Genomic DNA, 26,997 nt, shown 5'->3' on the forward strand with positions numbered 1-26,997 from the left:
GTGGAGGCCACATTGCTGTAAATGCTGTATGGCCATGGCAGATATCAGATTTACCATAAATCGGCTTTTAGACTGTCCTAATATGGACACCATAACTACAACTATGTTATCCTTGTCCCCTGTTGGTTAACTGTTACCTCAACCATCCTCACAATAGCCAAACAGATGCTTCTCAGCATGGGCTCGTTACACAATGAGAGGATGTTAAGAAATATTAGAGGATTAAGAAACAGAGAGAGAAGGCCCAAAAGCATAGAGGAGCCAAATCCATCTAGCCCTAGGCTTTCTGTAAAATTTGTCCAGATAGTTGCCGGTCAGTCATGGTGAAAAGACAACCATGCCCTGTCTCTCTCGCTGTCTCCTTCTATGTGGTGGTATCCATTTCATATCACTGTGGAGAAATTGGAAACACCTGATAATTAGTCAAACTATTCCAAAAAGTAAGCCTACGTGTGCCAAAACGTTAAGATTGTCAGTAGTCAGAAAATACTTGCCATTTACTGCAATAGTTTTTTTTTTTATTCCTGACTCATCCAGTTTGGCACATTAAAATAACAGCCTACACACGGAAACAATTACAGCCATCATTTCTGCTGTTTTAACAGCTGAAGATGTGGAGGGGGGGGATGAATCAGGGAATGACGAGAGCAACGAGACCTATCATGCTTTGTGTGACTGTCTCAGCGGTCTTAGACCACTCACTGATGAGAGAGATCGTGGACTGTTTCTCAGAATTCAAAATGGATCCAGGGGCTCTAAGAGCGGTTATTGTGTCATTGTTGGCTATCATGGATTTTGTTTTAAATATATGCAGCTGTTTTATCCCCAGTGACTGACAGTGCTGTAAACCTACAGCAGCTAGGAAACATGGCCATGTATACTGTATGTGGATTTTTTTGATTTTTTTTATAGTCAAATGTATTTACCCTCCATCCAATTTCAGAAACCCTACCAACGATGGTGACCTCAAACATCTGCTGCTGAAATGGGTCATCATTGTTTCCCGACAATACTCCCTATGACAACTACATAAAAACACAACTGGTGTAATGTTTGCTTTGTTTCTTTTATACAACACTTGTGTCAACATGATAGGAATCACAGACAGAGAGCTGTGAAATATCTGTGCCTGGCTCCATTGGCCCTCCAAAAACAAGGGCTGCAGCTCAAATGGCACCATATTCCCTATATAGTACTGAACTACTTTTGACCAAAGACCTTTGGGCTAACTATTGCTGGTCACATCTTAAAACTCCCTATCCACCAGACCTTGTCCCAAACAACAAACCAGGTTGTAGCTGTAGTTTCACTTCTAAATGATCACTAACCTCGAGCCTCAGACATGCCATCCTCTTACACACACTCAGATTGGGACGGGACTAATGGACGTTTTTATCAGCCCACTCCTCAGAGCCTGACTCAGGCACTTAATCCTCGTTTAACAAGCAATTAGCGGTGAGCTCATGTCAACTGCAGATGTTTGCTCTCCTGCAGCCCCTGATAACACCAGGGTCTTTCTCTGGCGCGTCGGGGCAGGGGCTGGAGAGGAGCGGCAGAGCCTGATAAGGCAGAGGAGAGCACAGCCTAACCTTGTGTCCTACACACATACCCACGTCACACACTAATCTCTACGGTTTGGCCCCAAATGGCACCCTATTCCGTATGCAGTATACTACTTTTAAACCGGGGCCCATTAAAACTAGCTACACTACATAGGGAATAGGGTTCCATTTGGGATGTAGACAACATTTCTAGAGTGGGCATTCCACAGCAGACTCCGTAATAAAAAAAAGCACCATTGTTGCTTTTCTTTACTAAACATTTGGGAGTAAACAGTGTTGCTTCACTCTGTCTTTAGGGTAAGTGGATGAATCCTTGAGTCTGGGTCAGACAGGGCACCAGATGACAGGGAAGCATTATGTAGATGATTGTCGAAGACTTGGCAAAAAGACTCAAAGATCAAACCCCTCTGAACCCCTTACTTTAAACTGAATGATGATATGTGTGATTGATGTGGCCCCTCCACTTGGCCCCCAGGAGGTTATCTGCTACACACACTGTCTCACAGAGAAGGAATTTTACCTCAATTGTCTCTCTAACCCAATCATCTACCCTTATTTTTTTTCATTCTGACGACAACTGTCTGACTTGCAGCAGCCTATTCAAAAAGATCGAAGGGGTGCATAGCATTTGCAGCCTAATGCATAGCAGGGCTTGTGAATATCTTGACACACCAGTACACAGAATATACAGTGCTAAAAAGGTATGCATAGTTAGCAGACTGATTCAGTTGACTTACTTCTGCTATCGCCTCCATAAACTTTATTTTTTCCTGGCAATTACTCACTTTCTCTAATTCGAGTTAGCTACCATGGTGCGATTTTGTTCAACATTGAAAACATTGAACCTCTAATCCTTTGTCAGGTGCCCAGGCTGCAGCTCTGGGCCACTTGGTTAGTTTTGTTCTGCTTCCCTGGTGCATGAAGAACCTCTGTAGTCTTGTGTTACAATTAATGTCTTGTTTCTGTTAGGGGGCAGGAAACCGAGTCAAAGTTTGCTTACCCAAAACCTTTCCTGTGTGAATTGGCCACTTGTTTCAGGTTGCTGGTTGCTTACCCCCCAGCCACCGAATGTCCAACTGGCCCCAAATAGGGAGGTTTTATGCAGGTGACCTTTAACCTTCACCACTGTGTCCCAAATTGCATCATATTCCCTATATTTAGGGCGCAATAATCCCTATGTAATGCACTGTAAAAGGCAATAGGGTGCCATTTGTGACGTGGGCTCCCTATTTATGTCTCGGAAAATAGTGGAATTATGACACTTAACACTGTCTGTCTCCTGCAGATGTCTGGGGTAGCTTGGCTATAACTGGGAGCTATTGAGACCACAGGACAATCCCTGGGCTGGCAGCCCTTTTCTATGGTTTAATAGTAGTAGTGGCACACATTGGAACACATTCACATTGACATCTCATGAAAATGTAATAACTGGATTTTAAATAGCTTGTAAAACATATGTTACTTAACCATTATCAGCATCTTGACAGCATGAATAATGCTATTGTAATTCCCTTGCCGTTGCTTTTGTTACTTCATGTTTTGGTTACACTGGGATTGGAAATAATGTTTTGTTGTTACGGTCTATCGACAGCCCTCAATAGATTACAACTCGGACTAAAGCAGAATATATAGCCTGGTCTCAGATATGTTTGTGCTGTTTGGCATAACAATGACCATAAGAGTTGACTATTCAGCACAAACAGATCTGGGACCAGGCTAAGCACGGTCCGTAGTGGATGAAGAGCCATGCTGTTCTGTCCTGTTCCTCTCCATTTCAGTACAAAACTCACAGATAGACAGTAAACTCTGATAGTAACTGGACGTACAGGGAGACAGTGAGTTGACAGTGAAAACACAGGGATTTATTTGGAACTAATGACACGGTGCAGTGTAGGGCTGGTCCTGGTAAATCATTTATAACTGGCATGTGCATTATTAAAACTGCTTACATATAAATTCTACACACAGCCATGATGGTGATATGTGAAGCAAGGGCGACCTCTAGAGACAAACAGTTAAAACTGTCCCCAAATGGCACATAGGGCTGAGAGGGAGAGACGGGGGAGAGGGAGATGCGTTAGCTGGGTTTGTTTTATTTTGGAGATGAGAGTCATGCCTTTCATTTGATGTACAGTGATAAGTAAGAGAGTATGAGAGAGACCTCGGTGCTCGGTGGAGAACAACTGTGCCCTATCACCTCTGACTGATGGGAGGCTGAGCCACTTTCGCTACTAATATATACAACCAATCAAATGGAGCCACTCTTATACACAACCAATCACCGGCTCCCAGTACCCTTTCTGATCACCCTCCCCCTGATGTGTGGTCAGTGGTTTCTCTTTCACCTCCCACTCTTGTAGGCTAAATCAAGAGCCCTGGCCTGGGATGGAAAATAGTTATACCACAAAAACACAACCAGTCCATTTTATTTATTTTAATTTTACTATGCAAGTCAGTTAAGAACAAATTCTTAATTTCAATGACAGCCTAGGAACAGTGGGTTAACTGCCTTGTTCACGGGCAGAACGACATATTTTTACCTTGTCAGCTTGTGATCTTGCAACCTTTTGGTTACTAGTCCAATGCTCTAACCACTAGGCTACCTGCCGCCCCCATCACTGACTGGTTAGCCAATCAATGAGCAACCAGCCAATCAGATCTCCCTCTCATCCATTTGGCTTGGCTGGTTCTTAATCCGTTCCGTATGGTGGTGGTGGTGTTACCGTTAATTGCTTCCTCCTCGTTTTGGTTGGATCCCCTTACACCTGTGATCTTTATCTGAGAATGAGGTCAGTAGCCCAGGCAAAGCAGGCCGGTCTGATTTCCACACACTGGGTGTACACTGAGCTTTGCACTCACACACAAGCACGTGCACGCACAAGGACACTCACACAAACATACAAACACACTCACTCCTAAGGAACGGGGAAGGATGGAAACATTGCTCTGTTCCAACGAGGCTTGGCTGTTTGGGTTATTCTATTCAGGGATTAGAGTGCTTGACTGATTGGCATGTCCACCATAGCCTTATATTGAGCTCAAATTCTCCAAATAGATCCAAATGTAAAGCTCTGATCCCATCCATGTGATGATGCCATTGCTGTTATCAGTCCCTGGTGGTTTTGATTCTGAATAGATATCTCTCTGTCTCAGAGCTTACCTTTCAAGTTTACTAAGTTTCCTTTATTAGTTAGCGCTTACCTTAACCCTTGGCAAATGGGTCCCTGGGATATGATACACAGGCTACCTCTTTAGAACAATCTGTCACTGTAGTCCATAGCTTGTAATCAATAACGTCATAAAAGGGCCAAACCGCAGATATTTTTTTACCTACTTTGCAGCAGTGTTTAATCAATGGCTGTTCTTGTCAGAGGTTTGATATGGTTGTCAATTCAATTTTTTGTTAGTATCAGTGTTAGTATGTGTGATGTCTGTCTGCACAGCCTCGGGGCAGGTTAGACTACTGTCTGAGTGTCATGCAAATAGCCTACAACTTCAGATCTTGATCGTGTCAACCATGTCCTGAACCATGACAGACAGGCACTCGCTAAGTGCCCTTAGTCCTAGAGTTCAAATCTGCCACCGAAACAGCATGAAAAATAAGAAAATTGATTTGACAAATTAACTATAGGGAATGCAAATATCTGCCTATATCGCTGAGTCTATGCAGATGCAAAACCATGCAGATTATGTCATGGGGTCAACAAGGTCCTATTCCAAAAAGTCTCTTTGTATCCTCTGGCCCAAGCTCCACCCGCATAACCTCCCATAGATCTATGGGTAACTGTCCTTTCTTTAAAGCTTTACCCCCCTGTCCTCCTCTTCTCCAACCTCCAACATCCCCTCCCCCTTACATCACCCCACCCCTAGGCCAACTCTAGGGAGCAGAAGGTCTCTGGGCATTCCACCATCCATGAAGACTTTCTCTTTTCTACCTTTACTTTGATTTCACGCTCGTTATTTCCCCGTGGCTCTGGTGACCCCAGACAAGGGCTTCCATACCTGGGGGAACAATGGAGGTTTGAACTGCCTGATCGGGCTAAGCTGGAAAGGGGAACAGGGGGTGTTTTGTCCTCTTGCTACCTCACACAGCCGGTGTCCCGGGGAGAAAAGGGAAAGGGGGAAGACGCATTGCCGTAAAACCCCAATTTTCTGCAGATTAAATCAAATTAGCAGCAGGGCTGCCTCTGAATGAGGATCATCTCTGAAGGGGGTGTCTTCTCTTCTCCTGCCGCTATCCTCTCTACCTCTTTCTCCTCTCTTTGCTATAGTTTCCAGCTGTTCTGCTGCTGTAGTCAAAGGAAGAGTCCAACCTTCCCTCCCCAAATCTCCTCCTCCTCTACCCTTTAATGATGCCCCAAAGGCACCGGGGCCAGAGGGCAGGTGGCAGATTGAATGGCTTTGGTTCGTTGGAAAGGACAATTCAACCAACTGGTCTCGTTCTAATGACCTCATAGCTCCTCACTCAGGCATCAGAGAGAGAGGGCCGTGATTGAACTTTGAGAGCAGTGAAGTGCACAGTAAACTTGTACCAGGTATCTGCTTACAATCTCTGGAGGCGGAATTTTCTTAGACAATAAAGGGTTTTTGAAGAGGGGGATTTCTGTAGGCTACTAACATAATGCTAAAGTCATAGCTTAATACCCGTGCTGTGGGTTTTGTCCAGAGGCGGGCGCCTCCTCTTGACAACTCTTCACTCCAACGCTTCGCTTGAAATTTGCATCAAGTAGAGCAGAGCACAATTGTTTCTACTGCTACGCTATTAGGGTTTGCGCTGATCACTTTCCCAAATAAGCTTGTTGACCAATCAGGACCTGAATATGACTGCACGTCACATAATAATTCATACATTCATACATTTTTTACGTAGTTATTACACATTGATAAGCTAGCTAACTATATAGCTAGGTGTTATCTTCTAAAATAACCCTCATTTATAAGACAGTTCTTATTTGATTAATGGTGGTCGGAACCCATCAATGTAAAGCTAGCCACAATAAGGATTAGCCACAATAGTGGACTTTGCGGTTAGCCTTCAAAATAAAAGTATGTCATTGACAGTGACACAAATTAATACAAATAGTAGAATTATGCCATAATTGAATAGATCATGCTAAACGAGGTTGGAATGTTGTTGTATAAAATCAACAAAAGATAATAATTTGTCAATTTGACAAAAATCTGTTGAAATTACATTGGATGTATTATACATGAATATTGCATTGGGGGCATAGGTATTTAACTTTCCAGCCTTACCTATGGATTGTGGATCAATGACATGGGGTATCAGTCTACTCAGTGACACCCAGAGAACATTAGCGTCGTAGCTCTTATTGCGGGACTCTGAAACAACTGTGAATTGAGCCACATTTATTGTCAACCTATGTGTAGGGTCTTCCCTGTGGCTCAGTTGGTAGAGCATGGTGTTTGCAATGCCAGGGTTGTGGGTTCGATTCCCACGGGGGGCCAGTACAAAAAAGTAAATAAATTAAATGCATGGAATGTATGCATTAACTACTGTAAGTCGCTCTGGATAAGAGCATCTACTAAAATAAAAATGTAAATGTGTTGAACACTATTCCTGAGGAAAAACAATACTGAGTGGATGTTTTGGAGTCTGATAACTCCGAGGAAGACTTTGGAAAAAATATATTGGGTATTGAGTAGACTCATACCTCATTTCATTGATCCCCAATCCTTAGGTAAAGATGTGCAGTGCAATGTGAATGTCAATACACACAATAGACTGGGAAGGTGATTTCATACAGTCACAGTCCCGCAATAAGAGCTACAATGCTAACATTAGCGTAAACTCTTCACAGTTGTGTTCTGTGGGTGTCACCGAGAGAGTGATACCCCATTTCATTGCTTCACATTCCAACCTTGTTTAACATTATCTAGTATAAATACGGCATGATTCCACCAATTGTAACCTTCTGCATCACTTTCAAATAGGTACTTTTATTTTGAAGGCAAACCGCAAATTCCACTATTGTGCCTAAGCCTTATTGTGGCTAGCTTCACAACACATAACCCGGTCAGGTCGAGCCTCCCTAGCCATAGGAAGCTAGCTGGCTGCTTATAACGTTAGCTTTGGGCAACAGGGTTATGTAGCTGGCTAGCTATTTATTTACATGAACTACTACCTAGCTAATACTTACTCACGGGGATTCCTAAATCATTGCAAAGAATAATGAAAATGACTGCAGTTTCTACTGGTCAATATTTTCAGGCTGGTTGTATCGGTGCTAGCTAGGTACCAAGCTAAAGCTAGCTAGCTACCCCAGAAGTTGCGGTCGAACAAATAATGCTTTATTACCAATGCGGCATTGTAAACACATCATTCGTGGCCGGTGTTTGCTTGTTTGCATACTTTCTTGTACAGCATTGACAGTGCTACTGGTAGTGGTGGCGCTTGCTTGCGCGTGCAAATTCAGTACACACAACATTATATAATAGAACTGTGTTATTTGACTTGTCAAATTAAAAGCTTATTTAATGAGTCAAATAGTGTTATTGTCAAATAGTGTTATTTGACGTGTATCTTTTTTGACACGCAAAGACCCAAACGGCGTTCCATAGTGTGCCGTGAAGCTAATAGCAGTGACGCTATTACTGTGTAACTCTAGTAGGGCAACATCTGAAAAATAGCGCACTTGGTAGTGTGTACCGGTGCTCGACCACTCGCGAAAGCCAACAACACCCACGACAGAGAGAACGGTTGATTGCCAAGGGGAATGAATGCCATTGTCTTGGCGTTAATGGATTTCACATTTGAGTTGTCTTGCCCCCCTCCATCCAAGGTTCATGAATTAATTCAATCTCTTCGTGAAACAAATTCTTAGTTTTTATAGTGTAATTGTTTCTTGCCTGACGTTAGAACCATTAGCGGCCTTATTCTGTTTTTTAAATGACTATTGGCAACCTACTGATGCAACAAAGCCTCCTTCACTCATGCTGCCAAACATACCTTCGTAAAACTGACCATCCTACCGATCCTCGACTTCGGCGATGTCATTTACAAAATAGCCTCCAACACTCTACTCTGCTAACTGGATGTAGTCTATCACAGTGCCATCTGTTTCGTAACCAAAGCCCCATATACCACCCACCACTGCGACCTGTATGCTCTCGTCGGCTGGCCCTCAATACATATTCGTCGCCAAACCCACTGGTTTGCCAACACCCACTTTGGCCGCCTTTCCTTCCAGTTCTCTGCTGCCAATGACTGGAACGAATTGCAAAAATTGCTGAAGTTGGAGATAAAATCTCCCTCACTAACTTTAAGCATCAGCTATCTGAGCAGCTTACCGATCGCTGCAGCTGTACATAGCCCACCCAACTACCTACCTTATCCCCATATTGTTTTTATATATTTTTTTGCTCTTTTGCACACCAGTATTTCTACTTGCACATCATCATCTGCACATCTATCACTTGTGTTAATTTGCTAAATTGTAATTACTTCGCTACTTTGGCCTATTTATTGCCTTACCTCCTTACTCCATTTGCACACACTGTATATAGATTTTTCTATTGTGTTATCGACTACTTTTGTTAATCCTATGTGTAACTCTGTTGTTTTTTGTCGCACTGCTTTGCTTTATCTTGGCCAGGTCGCAGTTGTAAATGAGAACTTGTTCTCAACTTGCCTACCTGGTTAAATAAAGGTGAAATAAAATAAATATTTTTTTGGGGATGACTGTCATTCATATTCCATTCAATGTAACACTTATAGGTTTAGGCTACTACATGATACTCAAATGTTCCCTATGTCCATCATGAGGTTGATATAACCTAGCCTATGAATAAAAGTTTATAACAGGTCGAGAGACAAATGGGAGTAATCAAGGTAACAGACAGTGACACATTCAATACCAGCCTTGCACACTGATCTAGGGTGTAATCATTAGTCCAAACAGTTTCTATTGGACAAATTCAGGTAGGTTTAACCCCATTTTGTTCCGTTTGCTTCTGTTTAAGAAACGTTGGTAACACTTTACTTGATACCCAGGGTCATAACACATTATGACATGGTCATAACAGCTAACATAATATGTCATAACACGCAACCTACCACACAAGGCAAAACAGTATGCAACAGTATTTTCTGAAATTGTACATATTAAATGATCAGAATGTTTTTGTTATATAACATTTTCAGAAATGTAACATTCAATTATCATTGTAATTGCACACATATTGATGTCATACATGCACCTACCACAATACTCTATATAATGTGTTATGACGCTGGGTATCAAGTAAAGTGTTGCCAACATTTTTTCAACAGAATCGACGATATGAGTACACCCCCGATCACCCACAGTTCACTTTCATTGCAGCCACATACAAACAGCATCATCACTTTGCTCGTTGTATAATTCCTTCGCTCATCTAAGTGCTCTCCTCTCACCTTTTCCCATCGCTTGTGGACTTCAGTGGGGAGTAGTGAGTGAGTGCCCACTTCTGGAGGATGGAGAGATTATTGGGATGGAAACCCCTATGACCTCTCTCTCTCTGAGCTGACTGACCAACACTCAGATGGTATTATACTGACCCCTACTGGACACTGGGGCAATATTCAGGTTGAGTTTGGAACATAACATAAGCTCACTTTGAAAAAAATACAAATTTCTGACACAAAACAGGTGAAGTAAAAATCATTCATTAGACCAGATAAAGAAAATAATCTGCTATCTCCTCATCAGATTACAAAAATAATATATGGATTGGTGGGAGTACAGAAATGCATCTATATATTTACATAATACACAAGTAGCGGTGCACATAGTCTCTTTAAAAATAACTCTTGCATAGAAAGTCCAGGATCAGCAAACCAAGAGACAAGCCACCAGGGGGGAGAATCATACATGCAAAAGCCCTGGGCTCTATTCTTGCCCTGGCATGGTCACACAGTTCAAAAAGCTCCATGTGTGTATTGGGTTTAGCCAGCCAAACACCTGTCCAGCTGAGTCTCAGACAATCTCAGATGTAGATTTCATGGCCCAGCTCGGGGGCATACACCTGGTCCTGCTTGGGGAAGTCTAAGGCAGGGACACCTTTGACCTTCATCTTCCAGACCCCCTTCCTCTGTCTGTCCTGGTCCTCCCTGGTCCTATAGCATCCCTCCCCCTGCTGATTCAGTTGGTGGTTCTGGACCCTGAAGTAGTCCTCCAGCTGGGTGTCTGTGTGGAGCCTGAAGGCCCCACGCTCCCTGAGGGAATTAATAAATAAACTAACAAATTAATTAATAGATGGATAGAAAAAAATCAAGAAATACTTCAAAATTAGCTTGGCAACATAAAGGCATACCATCATAGAGATCTTATAATGTATTTGTTCTATGTGTAATTCTATGCATATCATACCTGAATGGGTCTAGAGGGTTGTACTGGCTAATGGTCTTATTGGGCATCTCAAAGTCCACATGGCGTCCTGGCCGCTTGCTGCTCACCTTCATGAACATGCGCTGCGGGGCCTGGACATTCGACTGGGCAGTGGTAGTGAATGCCCCCACCTTACGCACCGCTGGACCCGCTATACCACAGGCGGTCTGGGGCCTCTTCTTCTCTGGCTCGGGGCGCAGCGCACGCTGGGTGGAAGCTGCGTGGCTGGTGTGAGGCCGCATCACAGCTGGGGAGGGACTGCTGGAACAGACTTCACGGCTGTCGAGGGATTGCCTCAGGTTGAGATCCAGAGTAGGGGTCATAAGGGAGACGTAGGTCTTGGTCATGCCATGTTGCAAGACCTGGTGGCTGGGTCCTGCTGGGGCCTTCTGTGACTGACTCTGGGGGCTCCGTTTTGGGGTTGTAGGTGGGAATGGTGAGGCGTGGGGCTCTGGATCCATCCCCTGGACAGGTGGAGGTAGAGGGGAGCCCCAGGCGTCTCGTACCCGGGCGTTGAGTTTCATGTTGGCCCCGGCCTGGTCGCTTCCCTGCGGCTGGTGGGTGGAGTTGACCTTGAGGAGGACATGCTGAGGGGTGATGGGCTGATGGGGGCCCCTCTTCTTTACTCGGTCTTTCACTGCTTTCTCGCTGCGCGTCAGCACGCACTTAGTCGTCACAGACAGCTCCCTGGCTGTGAGAGGGTGCATATACGGTTGATTACAAGGAACAATAGTAAACATGCACTTTGTTATACAGCCATAAGGACTATAGTCTGTCTCGTTTCTGTCTCTCTCAATTATTATTCTATTATGTTCAACTTCTATTGCATTCCATTCTATCTCACCTGAGCCAGTGGTTTGGCTCCTGGGCGTGTGACTGGCCCTGCTTTGGGAGTCCTGGCTGTGTCCGCTGACTGGTCTTCCAGGAGAGATGGCCGAGGGGGGCTTGGTGATGAACTCTGGCTGCAGGTCAATGTAGGCCCGGCTCCTACGGTGGCCCTGAAGCTTACTCCACGTGACCGGCCTCATAGACTCCTGCTGCGCAGCTTCGGAGAGCAGAGAGACCACAGAAATATAATTAGTAGAACGAGGAAAAAGGGTCTCAGATCATGGCAATTTGACTGCATCCTCATGGAAATTATATTTCTATGTCAGAGACCTTGATAAAGTATAGTCACAGCAGGATGATATTAGCCTAGCCTGGTGGTCCAGTCTGTTTGTGCTTTATCCCATGCTCTATGTTCTGTAGACCACTATTATATGGCTGTTATGCCATACGTACATGTAACAATGAATGAATACCTAGGTGTCTGCAAACAGAAATAACAAACTATTTCAGAGCAATATTCAGAGTTTTGTCTGGCCATAGATGAGAGACAGGAGATAAATAATGAGGGTAGAGGAAGGTGTCTGGAAAGACAAGGGGTTAATAAAAGCGAGCGATAATGGAGCGATATTCAGGTTGAATTTAAGGCTAGCAGTAGGCTAATCGGCCACCAGACCCAAAGAAACACTCACCCTGTGCTCGGCGCATGCTGGGGGCTGACAGAGAGCGTGCGTGGTGGGACAGCTCGGGTCTCTCCGGCTTCTTGCCCTCACGGTCGTAGATCTTACGAATGGACGAGCCCACCTGTGTCATGCGCTCAGCCCGCACATAGGAGTAGGGGTACTTGTTTTTATTGAGCATGCTTTTAAGAGTACCCCTGAACTCGTTAAAGAACTCCCTCTCAGCCAGCACGGAGTAGTCCCAGCGCACCCTGGTGAACTGGTAGATCAGAACACTGGTCCCCGTGTTCACCACCATACTGGGAGGGAGAGACGGAGGGTGGAAAAGAAAGAGAGGAAGAATAACAAAGTTATGACTATAACTACTGTTCCCTGAAGGAGGGAAATGAGAGGTACAACATACTATGGGGAGTTGCACTCCCGCGACTTCAGTTGAAGGATCTCAATGTAATCCGCGCCTCGCTGGAAGCCCCACCTTCCAAAGGTGATAAGCGTGAGACTCGGATTCATTCCTTCAATTTAATACCGCTCTTCACCGAGCCCAGGAACGGGTGGCGTGTTTCCAAACAGATGTTGTACCTCATTTCCCTCCCCCAGGGAACAGTAGTGATAGTCATAACGTTCCCTTTCAGTCAGTCAACTTCGGTACAACACACTGTGGAGAAATAGAATCACGCCCCATAACGACTCCAACAGATACTAAATTAAACGGCCCATGGCAGACCACTCAGACCTGCCCCCACAAGATGTGGCACACTGGGAGCAGTGACATCCAAGCGATAAAACCTCACAAAAGTCTGTGGTGATGCCCAACTCGCCGCAGCACAAATCTATAAATCCTATAAATCCTATAGTCAACCCTTTAAACAACAGCCAAAACACTGGCAGGGCCCTGGTGGAGTGCACACGTACACCGCTAGGTAACCCTTGCTGCTTAACCTGTTGGGGGTAGGGGGCAGTATTGACACGGGCGGATAAAAAACGTACCCGATTTAATCTGGTTACTACTCCTGCCCAGTAACTAGAATATGCATATAATTATTGGCTTTGGATAGAAAACACCCTAAAGTTTCTAAAACTGTTTGAATGGTGTCTGTGAGTATAACAGAACTCATATGGCAGGCAAAAACCTGAGAAGATTCCTTACAGGAAGTGCCCTCTCTGACAAGATCTTGTTCTTCTTGTCTCTGTTTATTGAAGACTGAGGATCTTTGCTGTAACGTGACACTTCCTACGGCTCCCATAGGCTCTCAGAGCCCGGGAAAAAGCTGAATGATATCGAGGCAGCCCCAGGCTGAAACACATTTACGCTTTTGGCAAGTGGCCGATCAGAGGACAATGGGCTTAGGCGCGTACGCAGTCGACCCCGTGCTTTATTTTCTTTCCTCTTTTTACCTAAACGCAGATTCCCGGTCGGAATATTATCGCTTTTTTACGAGAAAAATGGCATAAAAAATGATTTTAAACAGCGGTTGACATGCTTCGAAGTACGGTAATGGAATATTTAGAATTTTTTTTGGCACGAAATGCGCCGTGCTCGTCACCCTTCTTTACCCTTTCGGATAGTGTCTTGAACGCACGAACAAAACGCCGCTGTTTGGATATAACAATGGATTATTTGGGACCAAACCAACATTTGTTATTGAAGTAGAAGTCCTGGGAGTGCATTCTGACGAAGAACACCAAAGGTAATAACATTTTTCTTATAGTTAATCTGACTTTGGTGAGTGCTAAACTTGCTGGGTGTCTAAATAGCTAGCCCTGTGATGCCGGGCAATCTACTGAGAATATTGCAAAATGTGCTTTCACCGAAAAGCTATTTTAAAATCGGACATATCGAGTGCATAGAGGAGGAGTTCTGTATCTATAATTCTTAAAATAATTGTTATGCTTTTTGTGAACGTTTATCGTGAGTAATTTCGTAAATTTTTTGTAAATTCACCGGAAGTTTGCTAGTTCTGAACGTCACATGCTAATGTAAAAGCTGGTTTTTGATATAAATATGAACTTGATTGAACAAAACATGCATGTATTGTATAACATAATGTCCTAGGTGTGTCATCTGATGAAGATCATCAAAGGTTAGTGCTGCATTTAGCTGTCTTCTGGGTTTTTGTGACATTATATGCTAGCTTGAAAAATGGGTGTCTGATTATTTCTGGCTGGGTACTCTGCTGACATAATCTAATGTTTTGCTTTCGTTGTAAAGCCTTTTTGAAATCGGACAGTGTGGTTAGATTAACGAGAGTCTTGTCTTTAAAATGGTGTAAAATAGTCATATGTTTGAGAAATTGAAGTAATAGCATTTCTAAGGTATTTGAATAACGCGCCACAGGTTTCCACTGGCTGTTACGTAGGTGGGACGAAATCGTCCCACTGGCCCTAGAGAAGTTAATGAAAGGGAGCCTCCACATTTAGACGCAACGTCACCTTAAGAGTCGTCTTGGGCGAATTGAGTACAGAAACGATGTACGAATGATGCGTGATATACCCAAACACTTTTAGCTGAGGCCAAAGCCTCGGGCAAGGTTTTACAGGAGAGGATCTTCAGATCCACAGACTCCAGTGGTTCAAAAGGAGGCCACACACAGAGCATCCCAACCCAAATCCCAAGTTGGCGGAATAGGTTTAGAAACCTGCATGAGATGGCGCACATCCTTTAAGAACCCGCCAGGACACAAGCCCTGCTGTGGCGCCATCCATTTCCACATGACACGCTCAAATAGACGCCATGTACACTTTCAAAGTGGAGAATGAATGACGCTGCTCTGAAAAGGAACAATTCCTTTATTTTGGGACCAAAGTAGAGGTCTGTGCAGGACCGATTTCTTCCTCCCGCATCTTTTCATACTGCACCCGCTGGCTTTCTGTCTGACTACCATGCACACATACAGCCCTCCCGTGGAAAAAAGGCGCCCTTGCGGACAAATAGTAGTAATCATGTTCGAAGGTAAACCTCTAGCCGCGAGATTGGACATCTGAGGGGCCAAGCCCACAGACCCCACATTTCTGGCCGAGGGTGCCAAACCTGCCTGTTCGCCTGGAATAGTTGATCCCTGCACAGCGGGAGTTGCCACGGGACCCTGCCCAATAGGCAGCCGATCTCCGCGAAACATGGTTGCTTGGGATACGAGTAGCACAAAATTCAACTACAAGCTGTGGCGAATGAATCAGAATTATTTGGGTAACATAGATAATTTAGATGTTTTATTTGTATAATATGCTTATGTGAGATACTTGTCATTAGAAAGTGTCTTTGGACTCTGGTGTCTTTCAGTTGCACGCTTCCCTTAGCTGGGGCTCAGACACTTGGGGCCCAGAGAGGGGAGAGGTCAGACTTGTTTTTTACATGTCTCTGTTGCTATGCAGAATATCAGACAGGGAGGAGGACAGAATGAAACATTGTCTACGTATGGGTGTGTGTGTCTTACTGAGGATGGGCCTCTATGAGATAGCACTGACAGAGGAGATTTATGGTGTATTTTGATAAGAACGCCTAAAAAGCATTCCAGAGGACATGAGCTAATGGTTTTGTACTATACCGTACCAGGGAGGGACGGTTCTAGGGAGACCAGACACCGGTCTATGCAATGACTGTTGATATAGCAGTTGCTGTCTGCTGTGTTTTATAGATATCTTTCATACAAAACTTAACCTTTGTGAACTGTTCCTAAGATTTGTGGTTCGTCATGTACGTTGAAGGGGTGGATTCTTGGGTATAAAAAGCTCTTTGTACTGTTGTGTAGAGACCTTCCTTTTCAATGGTTCATTCGAGAATGAACCATTGCATTATTGAAGGTCAAAGTGCTTTTGCAAAAGTATCTTAATTATTAAAGATGTAGTTAACTCGGACGGGTGTGTTTGTAACTCTCCTCATTTGGTAATGCAGAAATTAGCCACCACAAAGCCCTCCTGGAGCACCCTCCCCAACGCTCGGCTTCCTCATCGAGAAAAACTGACGACAATGCGTGTTTCGTAAATATATACGTCGGCCCTGCCGAAAACCACCCAGGGGTGTAGCCTCCACTCCTGAGAGAGGGTGACATCTGGATAAAAGATCTGGACCTGAGCTAGAGACAATCGAGGACATGCATCGCCCAAAGGGAGAGTATGTATGCACTGATCCCCAGCAATAGGGAGTGAACCAAAGTTAGGAGGGAGAGAGGAGAGAGACAGAGTCTCTCCGGGATCGTTGATGCACGCCACCACTGACATATTGTCGGTTCTGACCAGCACAAGCTGGCCCGACAAAAGCAGGGAGAAGCGCCAGATACACTGTTAGGACTTCCAGGTAATTGATATGCAGCGTGCTCGGCACCAGGGTCCATACACCCCGAATAGAGTTGCCTTCGTACAGCTTACCCCACACTCAGCCCATGGGAGACCCCTGACAATAGCAGAGGGTCCCAGCACTGGGCCATGGCCCATAGGCATGACAGGGACACCTGAAGCAACCGGCTTAGGCTGCAAGATGCATCCAGGTGAGTGGCTAGCACACAGCTCTGGAAGGGCCCCATCAACAACAGCCCCACGGGAACGACTTCCATCACAGAAGCCATCATCCCCAGTAGGTGTAGGCACTGACGAAAACGCACTGTGTGCCTCAGATGAAATTTGGCTAAGCAGAGTTGGAACCTGGACACCCTCCGTGGGGATAGAAAAGTGCAATAAGCATATTAGTCTAGCTCGAGACCCAGAAACGGAATGTGCTGAGATGGAGTGAGACAGCTCTTTTTCAGGTTTCTTATGAAGCCTAGAGACTGAATACAGGAAAGTAGCATGGATGTGTATAACACTGCTTGCCCCCTCGACTCCGCTGCCACCAGCCAATTGGCTGTAATAGCCAGCGGCTCATGAGCATTCTGAGTTTGTAGACTCTGAGGTGCTTTTTGAGGGCACGTACTGTAGGTCTAAAATGGGACGTAAAGTCCCGTCCCTTTTCCGAACCAGGAAATACTGGCTGTACCAGCCAACCTGGATCTTCGACAGGAACCACTCAGATTGCCTGCTTCTAGAGACAGGAGGATATTTCCTCCCTCAAAACGGGTGTTGAGGCCTGGGTAACAGTTGACGTGATGCCCTGCAGAAGCGTGGAGGACGCACAACAAATTGTAGCCAGTACCATGACGTCACTGTTCGCATGATCCAGGACGACACTGCGCATGCACGCCATTGGTCGGAGCAGACAGCGACCCTCCTGTGAAGTGCCATCTGAAGGGGCGGAACGCCACATTGTGGACTGGGAGAGATGGAAAAATAATCAATTTCCACCACTCTTGACAACCGTGTGTCTGAACGTGGAGAAGGGACACTTTCCATCAAACTCACATGTGCGAGAAACAAAACGTTTGATATGCATGAACACTGTGAAACTTGGGGTTGAAAAAACTGTGTTTATGTGCCAAGGTTTGCCTAAAGCCCGGTCCACCCTGGGTACAAGGGCTACGCTGCTCAGTGATGTACCCCTATTGGCAGTGCCGGCTGGCACCCAGCGCTGGTCCGCACAAATAAAAAATAGACCCAGGGGAAGAAAAACAACTTTATCATGGAGGATACCCAACCACAGTCAAAGGTACAGGCAACAAAAGCACCTTGTAACCTACCTGGTAATGGGTCAGACAGCTCTGAAAAATGGACCCCCTTCTTTGGTAACAGAGAGGGGAGATTTGAAATAAAATAAAATTCCCAGGAATAAAAAGCGTTGCGCTGGAGAAAGACAACTCATTTCGGGGTTTATATGAACCACAGAGACTGTGTGTGGCAAAATAGCATGGTCGTGTCCAACCCTGCTTGTTCCCTCAACTCCGCTACCAACCATCAATCGCCTACAGGGCCCATAACATGCATCACTAGACACCTCATAGGGACTAATGAGCTACAGGCAGGAATCAGCAATGTTCCCGGGGCCACCCATATGTGACCCGGGAGCACGCATGACGGTAAGTCGCTTTGGATAAAAGCGTTTGCTAAATGACATACAGTGCATTCGGAAAGTATTCAGACCCCTTGACTTTTCCACATTTAATTACTTTAAGGCCTTACTCTGAAATGGATTAAATAGGTTTTTTACCCATCAATCTACACACCATACCCCATAATGACAAAGCAAAAACAGGTTTTAGAATTTTTTGCAAATGTATAAAAAATTTATAAACTGAAATATCACATTTACATAAGTATTCCGATACTACTCAGTACTTTGTTGAAGCACCTTTGGCAGCGATTACAGCCTTGAGTATGACACTACAAGCTTGGCACACCTGTATTTGGGGAGTTTCTCCCATTCTTCTCTGCAAATCCTCTCAAACTCTGTCAGGTTGGATGGGGAGCGTCGCTGCACAGTTATTTTCAGGTCTCTCCAGAGATTTTTGATCGGGTTCAAGTCCGGGTTCTGGCTGGGCCACTCAAGGACATTCAGAGACCACTCCTGCCTTGTCTTGGCTGTAGGCTTAGGGTCGTTGTCCTGTTGGAAGGTGAACCTTCGCCCCAGTCTGAAATCCTGGAGTGCTCTGGAGCAGGTTCTCATCAAGGATCTCGCTGTACTTTGTTCCGTTCGTCGTTTCCTCAATCCTGACTAGTCTCTCAGTCCCTGCCGCTGAAAAACATCCCCATAGCATGATGCTGCCACCACCATGCTTCACCTTAGGGATGGTGCAAGGTTTCCTCCAGAGGTGACGCTTGGCATTCAGCCAAATAGTTCATCAGACCAGAGAATCTTGTTTCTCATGGTCTGAGAGTCCTTTAGGTGCCTTTTGGCAAAATCCAAGCGGGCTGTCATGTGCCGTTTACTGAGGACTGGCTTCCGTCTGGCAACTCTACCATAAGGCCTGATTGGTGGAGTGCTGCAGAGATGATTGTCCTTCCTCCACAGAGGAACTCTGGAGCTCTGTCAGAGTGACCATCGGGTTCTTGGTCACCTCCCTGACCAAGGCCCTTCTCCCCTGATTTTTCAGTTTGGTTGTGCAGCCAGCTCTTCCATTAAGAATGATGGAGGCCATTGTGTTCTTGGGGACCTACAATGCTGCAGAAATGTTTTGGTACCCTTCCCCAGATCTGTGCCTCGACACAATCCTGTTTCGGAGCTCTATGGACAATTCCTTCTACCTCATGGCTTGGTTTTTGCTCTGACATGCACTGTCAACTGTGAGACCCTATATAGACAAGTGAGTGCCTTTCCAAATCAATTTACCACAGGTGGACTCCAATCAAGTTGTAGAAACATCTAAAGGATGATCAATGGAAACAGGATGCACCTGAGCTCAATTTTGAGTCGCATAGCAAAGGGTCTGAATCCCTATGTAAATAAGGTATTTCTATGTTTAAATTTTCATACATTTCAAAAAATGTCTACAAATCAGTTTTCGCTTGTCCTTATGGGTTATTGTGTGTAGATTGATGAGGAAAATAAAGAATTTAATACATTTTAGAATAAGGCTGTAACGTAACAAAATGTGGAAAAAAGGAAGGGGTCTGAATACTTTCCGATTGCACTGTATATTACTATAATATATTACATATTATGAGCCACCTAGCGCCTTGTGGACAGAAAGGTAATTGCCCAACTTATTTCTCCCATCCTGGTAAGATTGATATGCCCCCTGAACACCATGAACAGAATGGAATGTGGGGTACCAGTGGGGCATTATACATGGACAAGCTTCCAATACATGAGACTGAATAGCCTGCATTAAGCCCGGGCCCTTATGGGCACAGAGTAGAGGTCGACCGATTAATCGGAATGGCCGATTAATTAGGGCCGATTTCAAGTTTTCATAACAATCGGTAATCGGTATTTTTGGCCACCGATTGGCCGATTTATTATTATTTATTTTTTTACACCTTTCTTTAACTAGGCAAGTCAGATTAAGAACACATTCTTATTTTCAATGACGGCCTAGGAACAGAGGTCAAGTGGCTTGTTCAGGGGGGATTCGGGGATTCGTTTTTGCAACCTTCTGGTTACTAGTCCAACGCTCTAACCACCTGCCTTACATTGCACTCCACGAGGAGTTCATATTTATATATAAAAACAGCATTTTACATCGGCGCGTGACGTTCAGAAAATATTTTCCCTCAAATGCTTCCGGTGAATCAGCGCTACAATTTACAAAATGACTATTCGAAAACATTGTTAAAATGTAATATTGTCATTCAAAGAATTATAGACTAACATCTTGTGAATGCAACTGCATTGCCAGATTTAAAAATAACTTTACTGGGAAATCACACTTCGCAATAAACGAGGTGCTATGCTCAGAAAAATAGGCTAGGCGATACAGGTTAGCGCATCTTGGAACCATCTAAAATCAAATATACTATTGTAAATATTCCCTTACCTTTGATTATCTTCATCAGAAGGCACTTCCAGGAATCCCAGGTCCACAACAAATGTAGTTTTGTTCGAAAAAGTTAATAATTTATGTCCCAATAGTTCCTTCTTGTTAGCGCGTTCCGAAGGCTACTCATAATGTACTGAAGCGCGCGGGACTTGTCGTCACGAATGTGCAAAAAATATATATTTACGTTCGTTCAAACATGTCAAACGTTGTATAACATAAATCTTTAGGGCCTTTTTCAATCAGAGCTTCAATAATATTCAAGGCGGACGATTGCATTGTCTTACTAAACGTTTCGGAACGAAAGGGTACCCACGGGCGCCCGCGTCATAGTAGTAATGGCCCTCCCCCTATGACCAACTTTCCAGGCCTCTCGTTCGGTCAGTTTTTACCGGAGAAGACTCAAACCACTTTGTAAAGACTGTTGACATCTAGTGGAAGCCTTAGGAAGTGCTAAATGAATCCTAACTCACGGTGTGTTTCATAGGCAAAGTGTTGAAGGTGATTCCACAAATCAGATTTCCACTTCCTGCATGGAATCTTCTCAGGTTTTGGCCTGCTATATGAGTTCTGTTATACTCACAGACACCATTCAGACAGTTTTAGAAACTTTAGAGTGTTTTCTATCCAAATCTAGTAATTATATGCATATTCTAGTTACTGGGCAGGAGTGGTAACCAGATTAAATCGGGTACGTTTTTTATCCGGCCGTGCAAATATTGCCCCTAGCCCCAACAGGTTTTAACAAGCGCATTTCCGAAAAAAGCACTGTCGTTGCACCAATGTACCTAACCATAAACATCAATGCCTTTCTTTAAAATCAATACACAAGTATATATTTTTAAACCTGCATATTTAGTTAATATTGCCTGCTAACATGAAATTGTGTCACTTCTCTTGCATTCATTGCACGCAGTCAGGGTATATGCAACAGTTTGGGCCACCTGGCTTGTTGCGAACTAATTTGCCAGAATTTTACGTAATTATGACATAACATTGAAGTTTGTGCAATGTAACAGGAATATTTAGACATAGGGATGCCACCCGTTGGATAAAATACAGAACGGTTCCGTATTTCACTGAAATACGGATTCGACCATATTAATGACCTAAGGCTCGTATTTCTGTGTGTTTATTATATTATAATTAAGTCTATGATTTGATAGAGCAGTCTGACTGAGCGGTGGTAGGCACCAGCAAGCTCGTAAGCATTCATTCAAACAGCACTTTCGTGCGTTTTGCCAGCAGCTCTTCGCAATGCATTGCGCTGTTTATGACTTCAAGCCTATCAACTCCCAAGATTAGGCTGGTGTAACCGATGTGAAATGGCTAGCTAGTTAGCGGGGTGCACGCTAATAGTTCAAACGTTACTCGAGACTTGGAGTAGTTGTTCCCCTTGCTCTACATGGGTAACGCTGCTTCGAGGGTGGCTGTTGTTGATGTGTTCCAGGTTCGAGCCCAGGTAGGAGCGAGGAGAGGGACGGAAGCTATACTGTTACACTGGCAATACTAAAGTGCCTATAAGAACATCCAATAGTCAAAGGTATATGAAATACAAATCATATAGATAGAAACAGTCCTATAATTCCTATAATAACTACAACCTAAAACGTATTACCTGGGAATATTGAAGACTCATATTAAAAGGAACCACCAGCTTTCATATGTTCTCATGTTCTGAGCAAGGCACTTAAACGTTAGCGTTCTTACATGGCACATATTGCACTTTTACTTTCTTCTCCAACACTTTGTTTTTGCATTATTTAAACCAAATTGAACATGTTTCATTATTTATTTGAGGCTAAATAGATTTTATTGATGTATTATATTAAGTTAAAATAAGTGTTCATTCAGTATTGTTGTAATTGTCATTATTACAAATAAAAAAGTGTTTAAATCGGGCGAATAATCGGTATCGGCTTTTTTTTTTGGGGCCCTCCAATAATCGGTATCGGCGTTGAAAAATCATAATCGGTCGACCTCTAGCACAGAGGGCTCTGGAAATGGCTGATGTAGTACCCCGTTTACCATAACAAAACGTGGGGGCACTGCCATCACAGTAATGTTTTTGCAGAGTGGCGCACTGGTTGCTCAGACCTGTGCTAAGGCCCCTCATTCCAGGGTTACCCGAGCCAGCGATTTGGGGGCTGCTTCCTAATTGGAGGAGCACGCAAGCCCGGCTTTCTCCACTCCTTCCAACTTGAAATTGAAAATAGGAATTGGGTTGCCTAATGCCGGGGGAACACTAGCAAGCTTCATTCACTGGAAGTGAAAAAAAATGGTAACCAACGTTAGCCAGGATGTTCTTTAGTCTAAGCTAGGCTAGCTAGCATCTTTGACCGCAGCACCGTCCATTTAGAATAACCAAACGACTTAACGCTAGGTATACTAAACAACAGAGCTACCCAAGCAACTCCATCGGATGCAGGAATAGCTAGTATAAGCTAGCTCTCCTCGATGAGTTAGCTAACCTGGCTAGCAAGCAATGCAGCGCTTGTTAGCTAGCCTGGTCTCAAAAGTCTATGTAGGACTGGATCACCGTGGTGGGACCGGACCCTTCATTGACAAGTCTGGGAAGAAAGGGCAAGCAGTGCTTGACCGAGGCAGACACAGGCGGTGGCGGAGTACCCACCGAAACTGGCCACCCTCTCTCTTCGAGTAGCCTCCCATTACTGGCGACAGAGCATACTGGAGTCAGGTTGAGAGCGGGCTGCCAATGCACTCAGGCAGACAAAACATTTGCTCTGACCAAAGAGCCAATCCATCTCCGCATCCCACAACTCAGACAGCCGAGGTACGGGCACTCGGGAGAGGAAGTCACTATCGGAAACACCAAGCCCCCTTAAGAATGCTACACGATTGTTAAGAGTACCTGCTCGTGGACTAGTAGGGGAACAATGCCAGCCATCCCCTAGTCTTTCACACAAACTGATTTGAGCATTTTTTGCCATTTTATTAATTGGTATAGCCAGGCCAAGCAATCCGTCAGGCGTGATTTTACATCCTTCAACCGAAGTCGCAAGAGTGTGACTCCCCATAGTATGTTGTACCGAAGTTGATTGATTGAAAGGGAACCAGGAGGGGCAGAGAAGAGAGGGAGATGTCTTAAAGACATACGCTTCTGGGTAAAACCATGGTCGCCAAAGTAAAAATTAAATGAATGATTCCTCACTTGTTGTTGTGTGGCTGCAGGGACAGTACAGTACTTACTTGTTGCTGTGTGTGTGCAGGGACTTGATAGGACTGTGTTGACCCCCAGCCTTGATGACTCTCAGGCAGTCCCCTGTCAGGAAGTTGAAGATGCGGATCTTCCCGTCCCCACAGCCGGTAATGACACGCAGGAAGAGGTAGATCAGCGCCAGGACCTCCCTAGAGGATGACAAACACACTAACAGCATTCAACGAACCTCAAGATAAACCAGTCAAAAACAGTACCAAAAACGAAAGTACTTGTTATTTTTTGTCTGACATCTTTTTATGCTCACTTTGGATGGCGATAGGTCATCAGGTTCTTCTTTATGTCACAGTTGGTGCTCCAGGCCATGACCTGTCCATCAGAACCACCTGACAGGATGTGCCACTGGTCGAAGAACAGACACTTTACAGAGCTGTGGTGGGCATCGATTACCTGGAAGACAACTCAGGGACTTTGGTGAGGGAGGACAGTGTCAATTTCACTCAAAAAACATTCAAATCTAAACCTACTGAAGTGGGAGACCCAATTCCATGTACCCTTGTTTGAGTTTACTGTACATATTTTCTTCTGACCACTAGATAAGACTCCTGAAAATATAGATATGGATTCCTTTTGTGTAAAAGGTCAATGAAGACATTGACATGACAGAGTACAGACCATCTTACCTTGAGGAGTGAGGCGGTCTCCATACCCCACATTTTGACCAGCCCTTTGTCACAGCTGCTCATCACTAAAGCCTTGTCTATCTTCACACACAGGATGGGGTTGTGGTGCCTAAACTTCAGCTTCTCATAGCAACGCCCTGTCTGCAGGTTCCACACTGCCGTGGAGGTGAAAGCACACAAAGTTACTAACACACAAAACAAGGTTGATACATTTTCAAGGAAACTGCCTGACATGCTGACTACACCAGCCACCAACTATATTAATTAGGGGTCGAAACACACATCAAATATTCATAGACATTTATTTTTGTCATGGGAGATGAACATTGGGTTGTCATACAAAAGTCATACAAAATCATGTGTTTTTCTACTCCAACGATTAATCCACAGATAAAAAGGGAAACCTAGCTAGTTTTTAGTTAGTTATCATTCCTCGTTTGTCTTTCAAGCATCCACGTGGGTTTGTATCTTCCTGATATCCAATAAGGAGGGAACATGCAGCATGTGGAGCGTCTCACATAGAACAACTTCTATTTTAGTGCCTGTCTATGCAGATGCTCGTTCACACATATTGAGTGTTGTGGGTGACATTTTATTTAATAATTTATGTGTAAACGCTCACAACGTGGCCGGTGAGGTTTACGTGTGACACTTACTTACCTTTGACTTTGCAATCATTGGCCCCTGAGACTAGACAATTCCCATGCAGGTCCAGGCAGTTGATGGTACCCAAGTGGCCACGGAAGAGCATAAGGCACACGCCTGTTTTCAGATTCCAACACCTATAGTGAATGTACAGTATATATCAAACCAGTCATTCATAAAGACTCAATAAGTTTGATCACCTAAATTAGCAAGGTCAACTACAATTGACAGTAAATCACAAGTTTAGCATTAAAAACACAGTCATTCTTCATCACAGTCATTGCTGTGTTTTCAAACCAAAATCAAAAACCCATAGACTTGAGTAAAACGGATCCAAACTACCAATGATGGTCTCATTGACTAGAGATGTCCATTCTAGTAATTCTATTTCTATGCCTTTACCCTCCTCCTACCTGATGCTGAGGTCGTAGCTGGCGCTAATGACCAGTCCTCTCTCCTCACAGAGCAGCAGGGCCCTGATGGAGCCGGCGTGGCCCTGGATCACCGGGGACACCTCCTTCAGTGTCAGCACGTCCAGCAGACGCACCACGCGGTCCTTGGACCCCACGGCCACCAGCTGACCTCCACTGTAGTGCACCACCCTGGAGGAGTCTTCCCTGTTGACCACAACAAAGATACATCAGTTACGTCTCAAATGGCCCCAATGCACTACTTTTTCATACGGCTCTGGTCAAAAGTTGTGCACTATATATGGAATAGGGTGTTATTCCGGACGCACTCCCAGACTTTGAAATATAGCCCTTGTTACTGTATTATTTGCTTGCAGCAGGTGCTATAATGTTACAAAGACACTGTGGTTACCGTTACCAACCTGTCCAGCAGCACCAGAACGTTGTACACCCCACAGTAGACATTCCGCTCTTCCATCTGTATGGCTTGGGTTCTAACGCCAGCATAGATGGCCTCAAAGCCCCTCTCCTGTAGGACAGACAACCACAGATAGCCAGTACAAACGTCAGGGGATCATATCCTAGTCATCAGAATATAGAATAGAATCGTCTTCCGCTTTTCACAAGCCCCAAGAGACACACACGCACACACACACACGCACACACACACACACACACACACACACACACACACACACATAGGATGAAAGCAGCATCCCCTAGAGCAGTTTTGTCATCTGGGATAAGTGGTGACGTTGATTGATATGATAATAAGGTAGATACAGTAGATAGTGATGTGTTTACCTGTCTGATTTTGGAGAAGATTTCTCTGTGGTGCATGTGCTTCTCATCCTCCCTGATGGGCACTAGGACCTTGCGGACTTTGGCATATGTAGAGCTGACACCTGTAGTGTTGCTCTGAGAGTGGGAAAAAAGTCACACGGCTTTATATTAACATGTACTTAGCATGCCATGATGATAATGGACAACCTGTCATCTGTGTGATCTCTAGATTATCTTGAGCTACTTTTAAAATCAATCAATCAATATATTTGCTAAGTGGCATAAAAAAATCTAAATCCAAGCACTTGTGTGGGTTTGCAAGCTAAAAAGCCTTTAAAGAGCAATGAATCCCTTTGAAATCTGCCTATGTGGCATTGATATGAGTCAGAAACAGTTATTCTAGTGTCAAAATTTACTACAAAGTGTAGATAGGATAATCTTGGTCACAAAGTCAGTCTCGTCTGAAACGGCGTTTGGAACATCCGTGTGTCACAACGGGTAAATGT

At 44.4% G+C, this 26,997-nt stretch overlaps 1 protein-coding gene across 2 annotated transcripts in view; it reads right to left on the reverse strand.

The window, feature by feature from the left end:
• Nucleotides 1-10,220: 10,220 nt before the first annotated feature.
• Nucleotides 10,221-26,997, reverse strand: part of fbxw10 (F-box and WD repeat domain containing 10) — a 28,058-nt gene continuing 11,281 nt past the window's right edge. For both annotated transcript variants that reach the window (XM_014179840.2, XM_045709994.1), the window contains exons 5-15: nt 26,513-26,626; nt 26,131-26,237; nt 25,712-25,915; nt 25,314-25,435; nt 24,654-24,808; nt 24,278-24,420; nt 24,003-24,161; nt 12,469-12,755; nt 11,796-11,996; nt 10,934-11,642; nt 10,221-10,779 (exon numbers count right to left, since the gene is read on the reverse strand). In XM_014179840.2, the coding sequence (XP_014035315.1) occupies nt 10,551-10,779; nt 10,934-11,642; nt 11,796-11,996; nt 12,469-12,755; nt 24,003-24,161; nt 24,278-24,420; nt 24,654-24,808; nt 25,314-25,435; nt 25,712-25,915; nt 26,131-26,237; nt 26,513-26,626 (2,430 nt within the window). In that variant the 3' untranslated portion in view covers nt 10,221-10,550. The remainder of the gene's footprint in view (nt 10,780-10,933; nt 11,643-11,795; nt 11,997-12,468; nt 12,756-24,002; nt 24,162-24,277; nt 24,421-24,653; nt 24,809-25,313; nt 25,436-25,711; nt 25,916-26,130; nt 26,238-26,512; nt 26,627-26,997) is intronic.

The sequence above is a fragment of the Salmo salar genome, chromosome ssa28 (genome assembly GCF_905237065.1).
Source record: "Salmo salar chromosome ssa28, Ssal_v3.1, whole genome shotgun sequence".
Taxonomy (NCBI): domain Eukaryota; kingdom Metazoa; phylum Chordata; class Actinopteri; order Salmoniformes; family Salmonidae; genus Salmo; species Salmo salar.